Genomic DNA, 14,524 nt, shown 5'->3' on the forward strand with positions numbered 1-14,524 from the left:
AAGCGGGGCGTATAGTGGGGCGTGGACTGTATGAGTGACGTTAAGAGTTAGAAGAAGCTGGTACAGTTCATTAGATGCATCAAAATGGTAGTTCACACTTGATCATTTCCTCAAATTGTTTATTCAAAACGGAATTTGGTGTCCAGACATTAATATGTTGATCCTTCTCAGCTGAACTAGCAGTTAGTCAACACTCTATACATCAAAAAGTCCAATATTGTGCATCACAAATGCAGGTAATGTGTTTCAGTGGTAAACAGGTATTCACTGATTTCACCGTGTTGCCACATTTCCGCGCCATCTTTGTCTGGCCCACCAAGAAGCAGAATGGTTGTTTGTGTTTGATTGCTTTATTTAAACCCAAGGCCATTGAGAGGAAATGACTTTCTTTTTATGTCCCTTTTTGCTTCAGCATTGTAGATTCCAGGAACCTGAAGACCACGCGTGTCTTTGTCAAACAAGTAGTCATCTGTATTCATCTCATGTGTCTCTGAGAAACAAATAGTTCCCCCCGAAAAACTTAAAGAGGCAGCAAATTGAAATAATTAACACTCGTTAAGGCAGCGGTGATTAGACATTAAACGTTATTAAACGAGATGTGTTTGGGTTTGTTATTAAAGTGTTTTGATTGAGTTTTAACTTTGTTGTTTATCTCTGGATTGGTTAAGTAAAAATCGAGGTGGAAGCCAAAAGGAGACGGTTTTGTTTGTTTATGAAAAGTTTGTCTCATAAAACTGCTGGAAAAGGTATTCAAGGTATTCGCAACCATTTAGTCTCTTTACATACTAACTTTTTGGTTATTTGAGTCTTATGTCTTGTTTTGGAATGGTTCTGTACAGTGTGTTTTTGTGTATGTGTGTTTTTGTGTTAGAAATAGTACCAATACAAAAATGACTGTCCCCAGCCGTTCAATTATTCAGTACCTTTTCCCTTGGGCGACCAGAGTAATGGTAATGGCACGGTACTGATGGAAATTGGGCGACAGAAAAGTGTCACTAGCCTGCAACCGTTGTTTATTCATTACCATACTCATAGCAGCTGACTTGGAACTGGTGCTGACTGGGCCAATCCGACTGTTTCATTACATTTTTATTTAAATTTTGTTGAGGCAAACGGGCGTAAACCAAGCCAGGAAAAAAGCTTCTGGATGTCCTCCATTGTTGTCTGTTGTGTTCAATGTCTCTGTGCGTTATCGGTGCACGGCCTGTACCATGACATGTTATCTTCAGTCTGTAGAATAACTTATAGCGTATAGATCAATACATTCATCTGAAATTGTAATTTCCCACACATTTTGGCTGTTCGGCTGTGATTGGTCAAAGTCTCTCGTTAGGGCAGGAGACAGAAACTGCTGAAATGTTACCATGAAATTATGAAGCCGTAAACACCAAATATATGTTGCCTACTCGTTGCTTTAAAAGCCTATTTTTCCCAACTTCTTAAAATGAGCAATAGGATCCTGCGTGAGTGATGTTTGTGAGTTATGTGGCTATTCCTCCAAAAAGAATCAAATATATATGTATACTCCTCGCTGTCTTACGTTATCTCGTTCAACAGATGGACGTTTGCTTCATGACACTGTTGAGAGGAAAAGCACACAGTAAATTCTCATTTCACCTTTTTTTTTCTTTTTTCTAAATGATTCAGTCTCCTTTATTTTTCACTCTACCCAGATTCCTTTTCTCCTCTGGTCTCTGCCACTTTGGTTAGTGAGTAATTCTGGTGAAGCTCATCACAGTGTAAGAGGATCGAAACTGGGGCGGGGGGGGGGGGGGGGGTAAAGGAAGAGAGAGAGTAAGTGAAGAGGTTGGGGAGGACAATGAGAAGACGAGTGCAGAGAGCAGATGAGTGTCGATGAGATGGAATCGGAGCCTTGGCTTTATTGGAAAATCATTACCAGGGCGCCCATGCAGATTATTGCTTATGTGTAAAGAGAGGTGTGTGTGTGTGTGTGTGTGTGTGTGTGCGAGTGTGTGTGCGAGTGCCACGCTCACGTCTGGGTATTTTCATGCCTCCACACCAGTGACCACCATGGCTGGAGTCGTGTTGTTTCCTGATGTTGTTCATCCATCTGTATCACCAGTTATAAAAAGTAAAAAGGTCTGGAAGGAATTTCTTCAAATTTGGCACAAATGTTTATTTGTGCTCACAGACGAACCATTTCAATTTTGGTGATCACACTTCAAACTCAGATTAAAAATAATCTTAAAAACTATCTCTTTAAAGCTACACATGACTGTTTTAACTCTCTTAAAAGATGTATGTTTATGAGATAGTTGAATCTTGAATGGGGCTACAACTAAGGATTATTTCCATTATTGACTCATCTGCTCAGATTTTTTCATCTATAAAATTTGGAAAATGGAGTAAAAAGCCAAATAGTGTTTTCCCAAACCTCAGATGTCCTGTTCTTTCAACAAATTAAGCCTCTGGTTACCATCACGTCGCCACTGACAGGATTTGACATGCGTACTTCTCATTACCGTAACTCCAAGACCATTTGTGATATCTAGAAAATTCAAAAAACTATGTGCTGGCGACCTGTCCAGGGTGTGACACCACCTTTCACCCTATGTCAGCTGAGATTGGCGCAGTATCCTCCCCCCCCGCAACCCTCATGTGGAGGATAAAGTGGATGGATGGATACTGGAGAGCAGAGGAATAGAGCTTTGCGCCCATATACTTGTCATTACGGTAGAACCTCAGGACCAATCACAGACGAGATTCACCAGTGCGCCGCACGTTTATGACGTCAACTTCTCAGTAGTGTAAATCCTAAACGGTTGAATAACTGCCAGATAGGGAAAGTGAAAGTTATCGTGGAAAAAAGGAAGCAGAAGCTCTCACTTACTGAGCATTTTTTGACAATTTTACAGCCATAAAATCCAAATAAATCCTGAATATCATGACGGTCATAAGAGGGTTAAGACTATTCTTGAATGATTGGACTTCAGATTTGGTTAAGGTGTAATAGCTGAGGGGAAAAACAAAAGAGTCAAAGAGATAATTCCACCTTAAATAGAGAAGCAACACCTGCCTCGTCTGTCACATACTCTGTTACAGAGATGTGTGCGTCTCCATGTGGACAGGTGTGTGATTCACATGTGTGTCCCTCAGCCCGTTTCTGTTTGTTTTTCCTCTTGGTCTCAGTCTGTCAGACTTCAGATGCTGATCATTATTATTAACAATATTATTTTAGCCTCCAGAAACTGCAATATTGGATTTTGAATCGTTTCACCACTGGGACATCTCCACAAACACTTGATGGATGAATGTAGAAGTCTGTACAGGTACCACTGACCCGAGAGGATGCTGCCGACTGACTGTGTTGATCCTCTTGACTTTCAGGCTGAATATGTTTGGTTTCTAATGCAAACTACATGATGGATTGGCATGCAACTTGGCACCGTGTTTTGAGCACCCTCAGGTTGAATTGTAATTACTTTCCAGTTTCCATTTCATATCGGGTTTTTAAAGTTGTTTCTTGGGCATTTGCCTAAATTCATAGTAGTAGAAATTCTTACCAACACTTGGAAACACTACATGCACGGCTTATGTCCAGTGCTTCTTGGACACAAATTGCTTGGTTGGGAGTACATACCAGATTGGCTAAAGAGTCATTTTTCTTTAATGTTTATTTTTTTTCCCTAATTTCTCCATGGAAACTGCTTCACATATTTCCATCTGCTCAGCCCTGGAAGGTGATAGATCTCGCATGGAAGCCGAAACACTCCTCAGGTTGGTGTTGAGGCTCTGCAGTTATGTAAACAGGCAGCCTACACACAGTGCTGCGAACATCTTTACTCCGGGACAAAGTCAAAACACTTTGTGTCACTGTTTGCGCGGCGGCATTAACAAAGTCACTCCACTGTGTGTGTGTGTGTGTGTGTGTGTGTGTGTTTTTTTTTTTTTTTTGCATAAAGGAAACAAACAAAGCGCAATAAAGCTCCAATGAGTCCAAACTAAGCTTTCGCTGGTTACTTTTAATAGTAATTAGCGGATCGGGCACCGCTGAATGCAGTGCTTCCCATTTGGTGCGGTAGCAAATGGATTTTAAATGGCTGCACCTTTTTGTCGGTGCACAAACAACTTAAATGAAACAAATTATCGCATTGTGTTACTGTAGGATCATTTGTGTGTAGCAAATACTCAGCAGCGGGGGCCAAACAATGAGGGTAGAATATCTACTTGCAATTTTTTTCCTGACAAGTATTGAGATTTGAGTGTGTAACTCGCCAAAATCCCTGCTAGCGTTGCTACCCACTCCACCCCCATCCCTTTCTCCACTAGAAGAGCAGAGAGCGAGCAGAGCGGCCAATCAAAGAGCCTTTTGAAACGGGAAAGGACAAATAAAGGTACATACAACACTGTTCTGAATTCTTCCACATTATGTGCACGTTTGCACGTCAAGGCCAGTTCCCCCGAACTCCCTTTGTTCCAACCAACCAAAGACCCAGGAACAATCGAACATTACAAACTGTAAATGGGCCACAGTCCACACACTGACTTATAGGAGACCCACGTGTAACTGCAAGGAAGGTGAAGCTTACTTATCACCTGTTCTACCTCTTTACACAGAGGAAAATTAAGAAGAAAATATTAAGAAAACTCAATATTTACATCAGGAGATTGTACCAAATGAACGAAAGTGTCTTTGAAATGATGTATAATTTAAAAGCAGGAAGCTGAACATTAATAAAAGACACATTATGTTGCATTCACTAATAAAACAGTTATTTTTTATTATTATCTATTGACCTTTCAATTCTTTTAATTAATCTGTTCATCAGTCCGTTAGTTTGCTTCAAAAAAATCTTGCATTTCCTCAACCTGAAAAAGACATTGTCCTCAAATGTCTTGGTGTTGTCCATAAACCAAAGATATTCAGTTTACTGTCGTAGAAACCAGATCATATTCACACTTATCAAGTTAAAACAAGAGAACTTCTACTTTTTATTTGGGAAAAAGAAACATTTTAAGCCGATCCATGAGACATCAAAGTAGTTAATATTAGAAACAATGAACTTAATGTAGGAAAAATAACTTTCAGTGCAATAAAATGACATGGAATCAGGTCAGGAAAAGCACACGCTGTAGAACAAGAAACAATTCTATATTAGCCGTCATCAAAGCAAATGGTGGCTACTTTGAAGAATCGAAAATGTAAAACTTATTCTTGGTTGAACAATTCTGGGGTTTGTATCATTTTACGGAGCCGAATACAAGAGGGATTCGTGGCTCCTCCACTGTCGGACAAAGTGAGTGCATTTCCTGCCCCTAAGGAAATACACTTCAGTAGAAGAGAGTTCTCTCGTACTTCTGTTGGTATAAACTTTTCAACAGTGCAAAACCCTCCAGTTTCCCGTGGCGGCCCATCAGCAGTTACTCTTTCGTGGCATTAATGTGCTATTCTGCTGTCAGAACGAGGCTTAGGAGCTGTGAATTGCTCCCCATGTGCAAGGTAAACTAAATAAAACTGACAAAAAAAACCCATGTAATATGGATGAAATGCATTACGAATGAGGGGGAAAGTATGTTGAGGGCCAGACACCAGAGCACAGAACCGTATGTGAAGGCAAAGGAACATTTGGTGCAGGCGATGCAGCGATAAGTAGAGGAAATAGAACCAATTTGTTTGTGCGATGAGTTAAATTGAGGATTGTCGTGCATTTCTCTGACCAACCGTCACGTAAAATAATGCCAAACATTCTCACGTACAGTACACCACAATGACCAGCACACTTTCCCACCATCTTGTTCTTGAACCAGTTCTTGGTTAGGGTTTTTGGAACCTTGGTGCTATGAGGTGAAAACAGCTTCAATTTCCACAACTGTCATAAATGTTAAAAGTCTAAGACTAAGACAATAATTTGGTTTTCTTAATGTTATGTCAACACATGAGTCAGACAAAAATCATGTTAGTCTTAGTCGGACAAACTTACGTGGATTCATAGTCCGATTACTCTTAGTCGGACTGGAGTCGGACTGGGCGTTTTGCTCATACGCCAACATTTCCTCCCTGGTCTTTGACCCGGAAGTAGAACGAGATGACGTATAAACTGCAGTGCTGTTGCCAGAAATCATACGGCGTCTTTCACAGCTATTACAAGAGCGATACAGCCCCACCTATGGAGGTGGAGTCAGATGTACACGGCCAATAAATCGGTTGCCTGTCTTAGTCTGACTACGGCCTTAGCTTGACTAAACGAGTATCTCCACTTCCTGTATCCAACGTTTCAATTTCAAACTGCAGTTTAATTTAATTTGCAGCTTCACTGTGCTGCTGCTCACATTGTGTCTCAGGATACGCACATTTTGCAGCTCAAGGGCAAGATCTGCAAAAAACTGTTCGCATTAAAAAAATTAATGGGTCTATCGTGAGGAACTCAACATGCAAAAATTCTCATCATGCACCTCCTAAAAAAAAAAAACTATGTTTAGTTTGATAATGTGGGCTCATTAGGATGTGGATAACATGTGCTGTATGAGCAGGTTTGAAAATTTCCCTCATTGTACATATTACAGCTACAGGAGGAATAAAAAGGCCATGATTGCCGTTTCATGTTATTAATTTTTACTTCTTGGGTGCAATTTCCCGTCCACTAAAAACTCTGCCTCCTCAGTTTTGTTGCTTCATCAAAGTTTTGGGTTTTCTCTGTGCAAACACACAGTAACTTGCAGGTGTAAGGATTTCAACATGGAAGTAGCTGATCCTCGGTCTCATCCGTCAAACTTTGGACAAACAAAGTCTGGCTGATTTAATAACCAAACCATGCTCTGTTTGGACAATCGCTATTAGGGAAGGAGTTTAGAAACCAGTCAGCTTCACCTTTATATTGTGAGATTTCTGAGTTTCCTCTCACCACAAGTTCTCAAAGCCATAAATCACCTTTTTACCTGCTTATGCAGTCACCGAGCTTCCCCAAGGGTTTCATCTTCTGCCCCGTGAGGACCTCGGAGCACATGACTGAAATCCCAATTCAATGTCCAATAGACAGAGACATTGGGGCCGTGTGCACTCATGTCATCATATTTGCATGCAGAAAGAAGTTCTACGACCATGTTCCTCTCTATCATAGGAGGCAGCGGGGAATGAATAATGAGCCCAGAGGATCACCGTAGACAGCGAGACCTTGTGTGTTTGGAGAAAACTGTAAAGTTAAATTGAATTGAAAAGCACACATTAGCAGGTTTTTGTTTTTTTTTACATGTTTCCCAGTTGGACACCTGCCCGTGAAGCACGTGACGTAGCTTCGCTGACAGTCCCACTGGGTCCTGAACGGGCCGGCGCGCTCATCCGTCTTGTTTGCCAGTATCTCCGGTAATGATAGATGACGGGCTTTGAATCTGCTCTCTGTCGAGTCGAATGAAGTTGAAAATCATTTCGTAGCCGCGGCAACTTGTGACCGTCAATGTGGGTGTTCATTTATAAAGATGCCAACGCTGATAAAAGCCAGCTTCCTAGTGCAGTGTGTGTGTTTGTGTGTGTGTGTGTGTAGCACTATGCTAAATTGCCTGGCAACCGGTAAATGATGCAACTGCGTGAAACAAAGCTATTCATCGAACAAAATGTGTGTGTGTGTGTGTGTTCTTGTGTTTGTTGCCTCTCTAAGACCTTTTCTGGTATAAAACCTGACCATGGAGACGAGAACCTGGTCCTAATGAAGCAGAACCTATTTAGTTTAGGGCTAATACTTGAATTGTGCTTAAGTCTGTGTGAATCAATGGCAGTCAATGCGGTGTCCTGACAAGAATGGCTGTGTGTGTGTGTGTGTGTGTGTGTGTACTGACATCATCAGTGTGATAAAAGCGAGCCTCGCAGCAAAGGCCAAGCCCTTATTACAGCAACTGTGGTCACAAAAGAGCGAGCATCGTACATCAGTGTCACCACACACGACTCCTGATTACTTTCCCCTTTAGCACTTTCTTAAATGCCTCATTTTGTTGCTTCTTTGTTGTTGTTCTTTTTTTACACTTTTGTGCAATCTTATCACACACAAGAGTTAATGATTTCCTCTCTGCTCTGATTATATTTTTATTACAACTGTTGTGTTTTTTTTCTCCCCCATTATCTTTCAGAATAAAGTTATGACGATTGATGCAGTGAAGGTCAAACTGCAGGTAAGCGCAATATTTATTTTCCGTGTATGTGTGTGAGTGTGTTTTCTTTCTGAATAACAAATCAGCAGCAACTTAGCTTCCCATGGTGTAAATTCCTCCCATTCATCTTCATTGCTTCCTGTGGTGAGAGTGCACAGGAGCTCAAACAATGACTTAATGAGGCCTCGGTTAGTTTCTATCAGTCAATTAGCCCAGTGCTCTGCCTGACTTAAGACACGAGAGGGAATAGCAGACTCCACGTCAGATTATCGAGCCTTGGGAGTTTTCGGTGAGAGACACAAACAGGCAAAGAGGCCAGCGAACAGACTCGTGTGTGTTTTTCCACCTCAGTTACACAACACTCACGCTCTCTATTTCTAACAGAGCTGGCTCCATCCATCATTGTTATCTGAGATATATGACATTTCTGGTAATATCCCAGGAATACACTGAAAGCTATAGGCGCTAAATTGTTTCTGAAAACCTCTTCATGTCCAGGTAGCCATCAATAAAGGAAGTTGGTGTCAGTGGTCTTTGCCGTGTGCAATAAAAATGATTATTGATTTAGTTTGGATGGAACGGTGAACCTGTCACTCATTAACGATGACTGTGACGAGACAGCAAACAGGAGAGTGGTGTAGTGGCGCTTTTCCACTATACAGTTCCAGCATGACTCTGCTCGGCTCGGCACGGCTCGACTCTGCTCTGTTTGGGTCGTTTTCCATTACTATGGTACCTTCTCAACGTGGGCGGAGTTTGTTATAGCACGGCTGCATGAAACTGCCCTCAACGTCGCGTTATTACGCGTCACAAACACACAAACTAGTGACGACTAAAGCAGCTGTTTTACGTTGTTACTGAATCATTAGAATCAGTTCATTAAAAAGATTAGTAGCACAAACTAAAATACGACTGAACGGGTTGGGATTCGGCTCACGATCGTCGGCTCTCGTCAGTGCTGTCGCTAAATACACCAGACTCCACTGTTAAATATTGAGATTTTAGACATTTCCTTTGCTAAATGTTGGAGATTAACACGTTTTAAGACTTTTTAACTGATCTACAGTTCGGTATTGTTTTGGTTTGATTCTTGTGTTGGACTTTGGGCTCTTGACTCTTCAGTGACGACGCTCTCTGACCAATCAGTGGCCGGCAGTCTGTTGACGTCACATTTTAGTATCGGCTCAGCTCGCTTAGAACCTCGCCAGAGCAGGTACTAAATAAACACCAGGTTCCAGGTACTATCATTAATGGAAAAGCAAAATAAACCGAGTAGAGTTGAGCCGAGTCATGCTACAACTGGAAAAGCGCTACAGGATTGAATGAACATCAGTTGCAGTGTTTCCTGCTATTACTTTCCTCGATGCCTGTTACACCAGATTTATTTCCCTTTTTTCCAGACTTAATTTATTAATTTAATGTTATCTGGACGCGTAAAAGGATTTCAACAGATAACAACAGATTGAAACATCTATCGGAGGTTAGCAGAGAAATGTCAGTCAATGGCTTTTCAAAACACATTGAGTTGGTAGCAACTCGGGTTGCCAACATTTAAGTCTCACAAAAGGGGGACACTCACACAAAACTATGCATGTCAATGTCATTTTGGACCAATCAGTTTTCTCTACTAGAAAATTTCATCTACTATGAAAATGTTCACTCTACGTTGTTTGAAAGTTAATTAATAAACAAGTAGTGCCAAATTCCCATATCACTGTGTGTCTCTGTGAGGCTGTTCTCCTAATCCTAATCCAAGTGGACAGCTGTGAGTGCTTCCTTCCACACCTGGTATGAATAAGATCTTTTATAGCCAACCTGCCCTGCACTCCCAGAGACACACACTTACATGCAGGAAGGCTTCAGTGTATGAAAATATGCTCATTACTTCTTCCTGACCGATTTTGTTTTTGATTTCATGATTTCATATAAAAATAAACACACCAAACGAATAAAGCAGCACATAAACATATGAAATACAGACAGAAACTGATTTTTCAGCTTCAGAATTTGATGTGGGATTGGCAAAACCTCAGCTTGTACCACGTCGTTTGCGCCACCGTAGCTGATCAAAAAAATCCCACCAACATGTTCAGAAGGCTCTGCTTGAATCACCACTAACATGTTTAGCCCAATCAGACCTTTCTTCCAAAGCCAAACACATCTACAAGGAGACCTTTGACCTCCTGTGCTCTGCAGCACTCGTACACATGGCACTCATCTGAGCCAGTAATTGCCCCCGCGAACAGCACATGGGCAAAAGGGAATGCATATTTTGAATTTGAAAATGGGACAAATGCCGTCGTGAACAGGGCATTTCTTTTGTCTTGTAATACGGGACAGTTGGCAACCCTAGTGGCAACTAGACTTTAAGGTTTTTCTTTAAGACACTTCATCTCTAATCCAAGAGAAGTTCTGAGTTTGGAGTGAAACCCAGAAACAATCGGTTGAAACTAGTAAAAAGCGGTCTAAAGTACGTTAAAGGGATACTTAGAAGATGAAGTCACTTTTTTACAACTAAAAGTCTTAAAGTAAATGACGTTTACTGTACTGTAATATCAAAAGTCATTTTCTGATATAAAATGTTAAACTGTAGTTTTAAACCACTCATCAAGACTAGAAAAGCTCTCTATATAACTACAGACTATTACCAACTCTTCTTCTTCTGATTTTCAACAAACAAAGATAGTTAGAGGAAATGTAGTGAACTAAAAGTACACAATTTAATTAGGAACTGTAGTAGAGTAAAAGTTGCGAGAAATATAAAAAAAAACAAATTAAAGTACACATACGTGAATATTATACTTAAGTTCAGTAATGAAGTATTTGTACTTTGTTTTATTACACCACTGTTAAAAAGGCAACAGGGACTGCATTTTAAGAGATAAAGAGAAAGAAATAGAAAAGCATGTGTATAATTATGTTTTCTTTAACATATAATCACCTGAAGGTGTGATTCCAACTAAAAATCTCCCTGTTTTATTTGCTAACAAGTCCACTGGGTCTTTCTTACTTACACTGCCATGTTTCCACAGAAGCTAATAACAGACTAAATAACCAAAAAATATTTCTAGAAAGAGCTGCAGTACACAACCTGCTCCCCAGAGGCCCACTAAATCCAACACACTGCGTCTTTAAAGCAGCTCCTGGAACACATTAGCTTAATTAGCTGGCGAACAGCAGAGGTGAGAAATCCGACGCTGTTTATATAAAACATTATTCACGCTGAAGCGGGCTCTGTTGTGAGAGGATGAATGAGTGAAGAGCAAAAAACAAAAGCGCTTTCAGGTCACTGATAAGCCGCATTCTTTTCATAACTGGACTCCGTAACATCTGTCTTTTGTATTGCAGGATATTACGGAGGCAGAGTTATTAGAAAGATAATGACGCTGACAATGGCGGCTGTGGGTGTTAGAAAGGACATTTACATCTCTATCTGACCTCCTGTTATTCCAGCCGCTGCTAAACACGGGCTATAATTCCTCCGCTTTTGCTCTTTGTTGAGACCTCGGAATACGGTTCAGTGATTGTGCTTCAATATCTTCCTCAAAACGTCTTTTTTTTCACCGGTTAAGTTCAGCAAATCCAAATGGAGACACGTGTATATTACTCGTTTTTTATTTGACCTTTACCAGGAAGTCATAATAAGATCAAACATCTCTTTTACAAGAGACACATTTAAGATCAAAGATCAACACAACTTACAACAATGCAATAATGTCAAATCAAATAATAAGAAAATGCTTCCAAATATAAAAGATAAAGATGGATATTATGTCAGAAAATGTTGAGGTAAATGAGACAAACGTTACAGGGAAATTAAACCAAACAAAATGTAAAACAACATTGTTGCTATTAATAAAAGATAATGCTCAATTAAGGAGTTGTCAGGCGAGTAATAATGCTCCCCTACTGTAGAAGGAGGCAACATCTTTCTTAAGATTTAATTAAAAATGAGCAAACACAAAAGAGGGTTTATGTATCACATTTGCATGTGTGTATCTAGAGGCGCATATTAATGTAATACTTTTAATTAAATGATTTCAAAAGGTCTCAAAGCTGTTGCAACTCAACTTTTAAACCCACAGTGGAAAAAAAAATGAGCTCCATCATCCTCCTTCTCTACAAAGTCTCTTTCAACTCAGACACAAACATGTTTATTTATGATTTCATCCTTTTCTTGTACATTAGAACTGGAAGTGTGTGTCTGGGACTTTACGTTACGTACAATAATCTCTTGTGATGTCCCGAATATCTTTGAACTACACGTTCATTAACGTTTCATCAGAGCTTGAGTCCAGAATTAGATTGATTTCTTCATATTGAGGCAGATTCAACTCAAAGGCCTCAAGCCTTAAATCACGTGATGCACATATTCCAACACATGGTGTCACATTTAGACGTTTGGCTAAAACAATACGCAGTCAGTAATGGTAATCTATAAGTTATCTGGTTATTGTGAAAAAGACAGCCTTGTTATCCGCAGGTAACGCAATCCTTTATCCTGTGATAACAAATCCATTATTTTGTGATCCTAAAAAAATTGGCCATAGTATTGTAAAGTTAGTTGTAACTGAAAAAAAAAAGTTCAAGTATAATAACCTATTTATTAATATGACATGTAATAATATGCATACTTTTGGCCTCCCTGCCAGCTTTGTTTTGATAAAGTAGGTCAGATATGAATAATGTCGCTCAGTGGGGGGGGCTTAGCAGATCAAAACAAAGTACATTTTCATATATGGTCCATTTTTTGGGGAATTCTGACGCTAAATATGCCATCTTTTCTTTCAGATTTGGGACACCGCTGGACAGGAGCGCTTCCGGAGCGTCACACACGCTTACTACCGCGACGCTCACGGTAGGACGCCTCGGGTTTGTGTTGTTGTCGTCGTCGGTCTGTCGGCACAAACAGTTTCATTACCTTTCTGTTCTTGTTTTCACTTTGTCTTTAAATGGAACGATTGCCACTGGCGGTGTCCCTGCTGCTTTCACTTACCTGTGGGCGCAGGTGGAAGAAAACCCAAACCCCAAACCCGACCACCACCACCACAGGCTGATTTCATAGACGGTGGCTCTGTGATGGGCAGGCTCCCTTTAGTGCGAGGATAACCACTGGGTGGGAAAATGGGCCTGACTTTCACACCGCAGGAGCTCCAAACGTCTATTGTGTGCCGAGCAACAAAGTGTGTGTTTGTGTGTGTGTGTGTGTAGCGGTTCCGTCTTGAACAACCCCATCGAGTATAAATAGCAGTTTGCCCCAGGCCAACCTGAATGAGCAGGTGTTGTGGAACGCACACAGGCTTTATTGTGATGCCAGATCTGTTCAGTGGCATATAAAATAACACTGCAGTGAATACACGTGTGTTTACTTCATATTCATGAGCGTTTGAGAGCATGTATGTAATATATTCATTGCTATCTTTTACTACATGTGTGTGTGTGTTCTTGTATGTGTTACTTCTTGAGGACCTTTATTGGAATTCATACTGACCAGTAGGCCAAAATCTGAATTGTGGTTTGGTATTATGGTTAGGGATAGGTATAAGGCTTTGTTGAGGCTGTCCAAATGAATGGAAGTCAATGCTGTGTCCTAACGAAGAAGAATAGCTGCACAAACCTGTGTGTGTGTGTGTGTGTGTGTGTGTGTGTGTAGGGTTGGCCGGCTGCCCGGTGATACTCTGTTCTATCAGTGCAACAGTTAACCTTCGCTGATCTTTAACAAAGCACCCGGGGAGCCTGGAAACAGCTCCTCCTCCTCCTCCTCGGAGTTGTCCGTGTGCTGCTGACTTTTAAATAAAGCTCATTCAGTATGACATGCAGGAGCAGGGGAGAGGGCGCAGGCCGAACACGCAGCTGTCACGAAAGCTGGCGATTCCCCGTGAATTAATGGACCGATTTTTTTTTTTTTTTTTTTTTACAGTATGCCTCATGAATTGCATTTAAACCACTTGATTATATACAGTACATTGTCATTTCTTATCCACATATCTACACACATTGTAAGATAGACGGCGACTTAATAGATACTGTGATTAAGGACAGTGACAGAGACAAGGGAACATGTGTCGCACAATCAAGTTAAGTCTGTTCCACACTAAAGGATAATTGGCCAGATTTTGGTTTTCCGATTTGAAGTTAATTTAATTAGCTTGAATAAGTAATTATCTTGTAGTGTGAAGGATTAACAGACACGATTTTAACGTCATTGGACACATCAGTCTTCCCAATTTCAAACGTAAAAGTATTAATGTTTGATATTTACTGAACGGTGATCCCAAATCCTTGGAATCTCCTCCCTGAAATCATTTGATTAAACGCCAAGTGAGTCGTCCTGCGTCTCGACTGGACCGTCTAGTCTGTGCTTTCTCAGGATTAAAACGTTCCGTACAAGATTCCATTGTAAAGTGTGTTGTAAAAACATGGT

At 40.6% G+C, this 14,524-nt stretch overlaps 1 protein-coding gene across 1 annotated transcript in view; it reads left to right on the plus strand.

Annotated features, from left to right (window-relative positions):
- The window catches only part of LOC131448683 (ras-related protein Rab-26), a 68,506-nt gene that overhangs the window by 22,928 nt on the left and 31,054 nt on the right, over positions 1–14,524 (plus strand). The window contains exons 3-4 of the mRNA XM_058621340.1: positions 8,080–8,121; positions 12,892–12,958. Of these exons, the coding sequence (XP_058477323.1) occupies positions 8,080–8,121; positions 12,892–12,958 (109 nt within the window). The remainder of the gene's footprint in view (positions 1–8,079; positions 8,122–12,891; positions 12,959–14,524) is intronic.

This window comes from Solea solea, chromosome 21 (assembly GCF_958295425.1).
Source record: "Solea solea chromosome 21, fSolSol10.1, whole genome shotgun sequence".
Lineage (NCBI taxonomy): Eukaryota > Metazoa > Chordata > Actinopteri > Pleuronectiformes > Soleidae > Solea > Solea solea.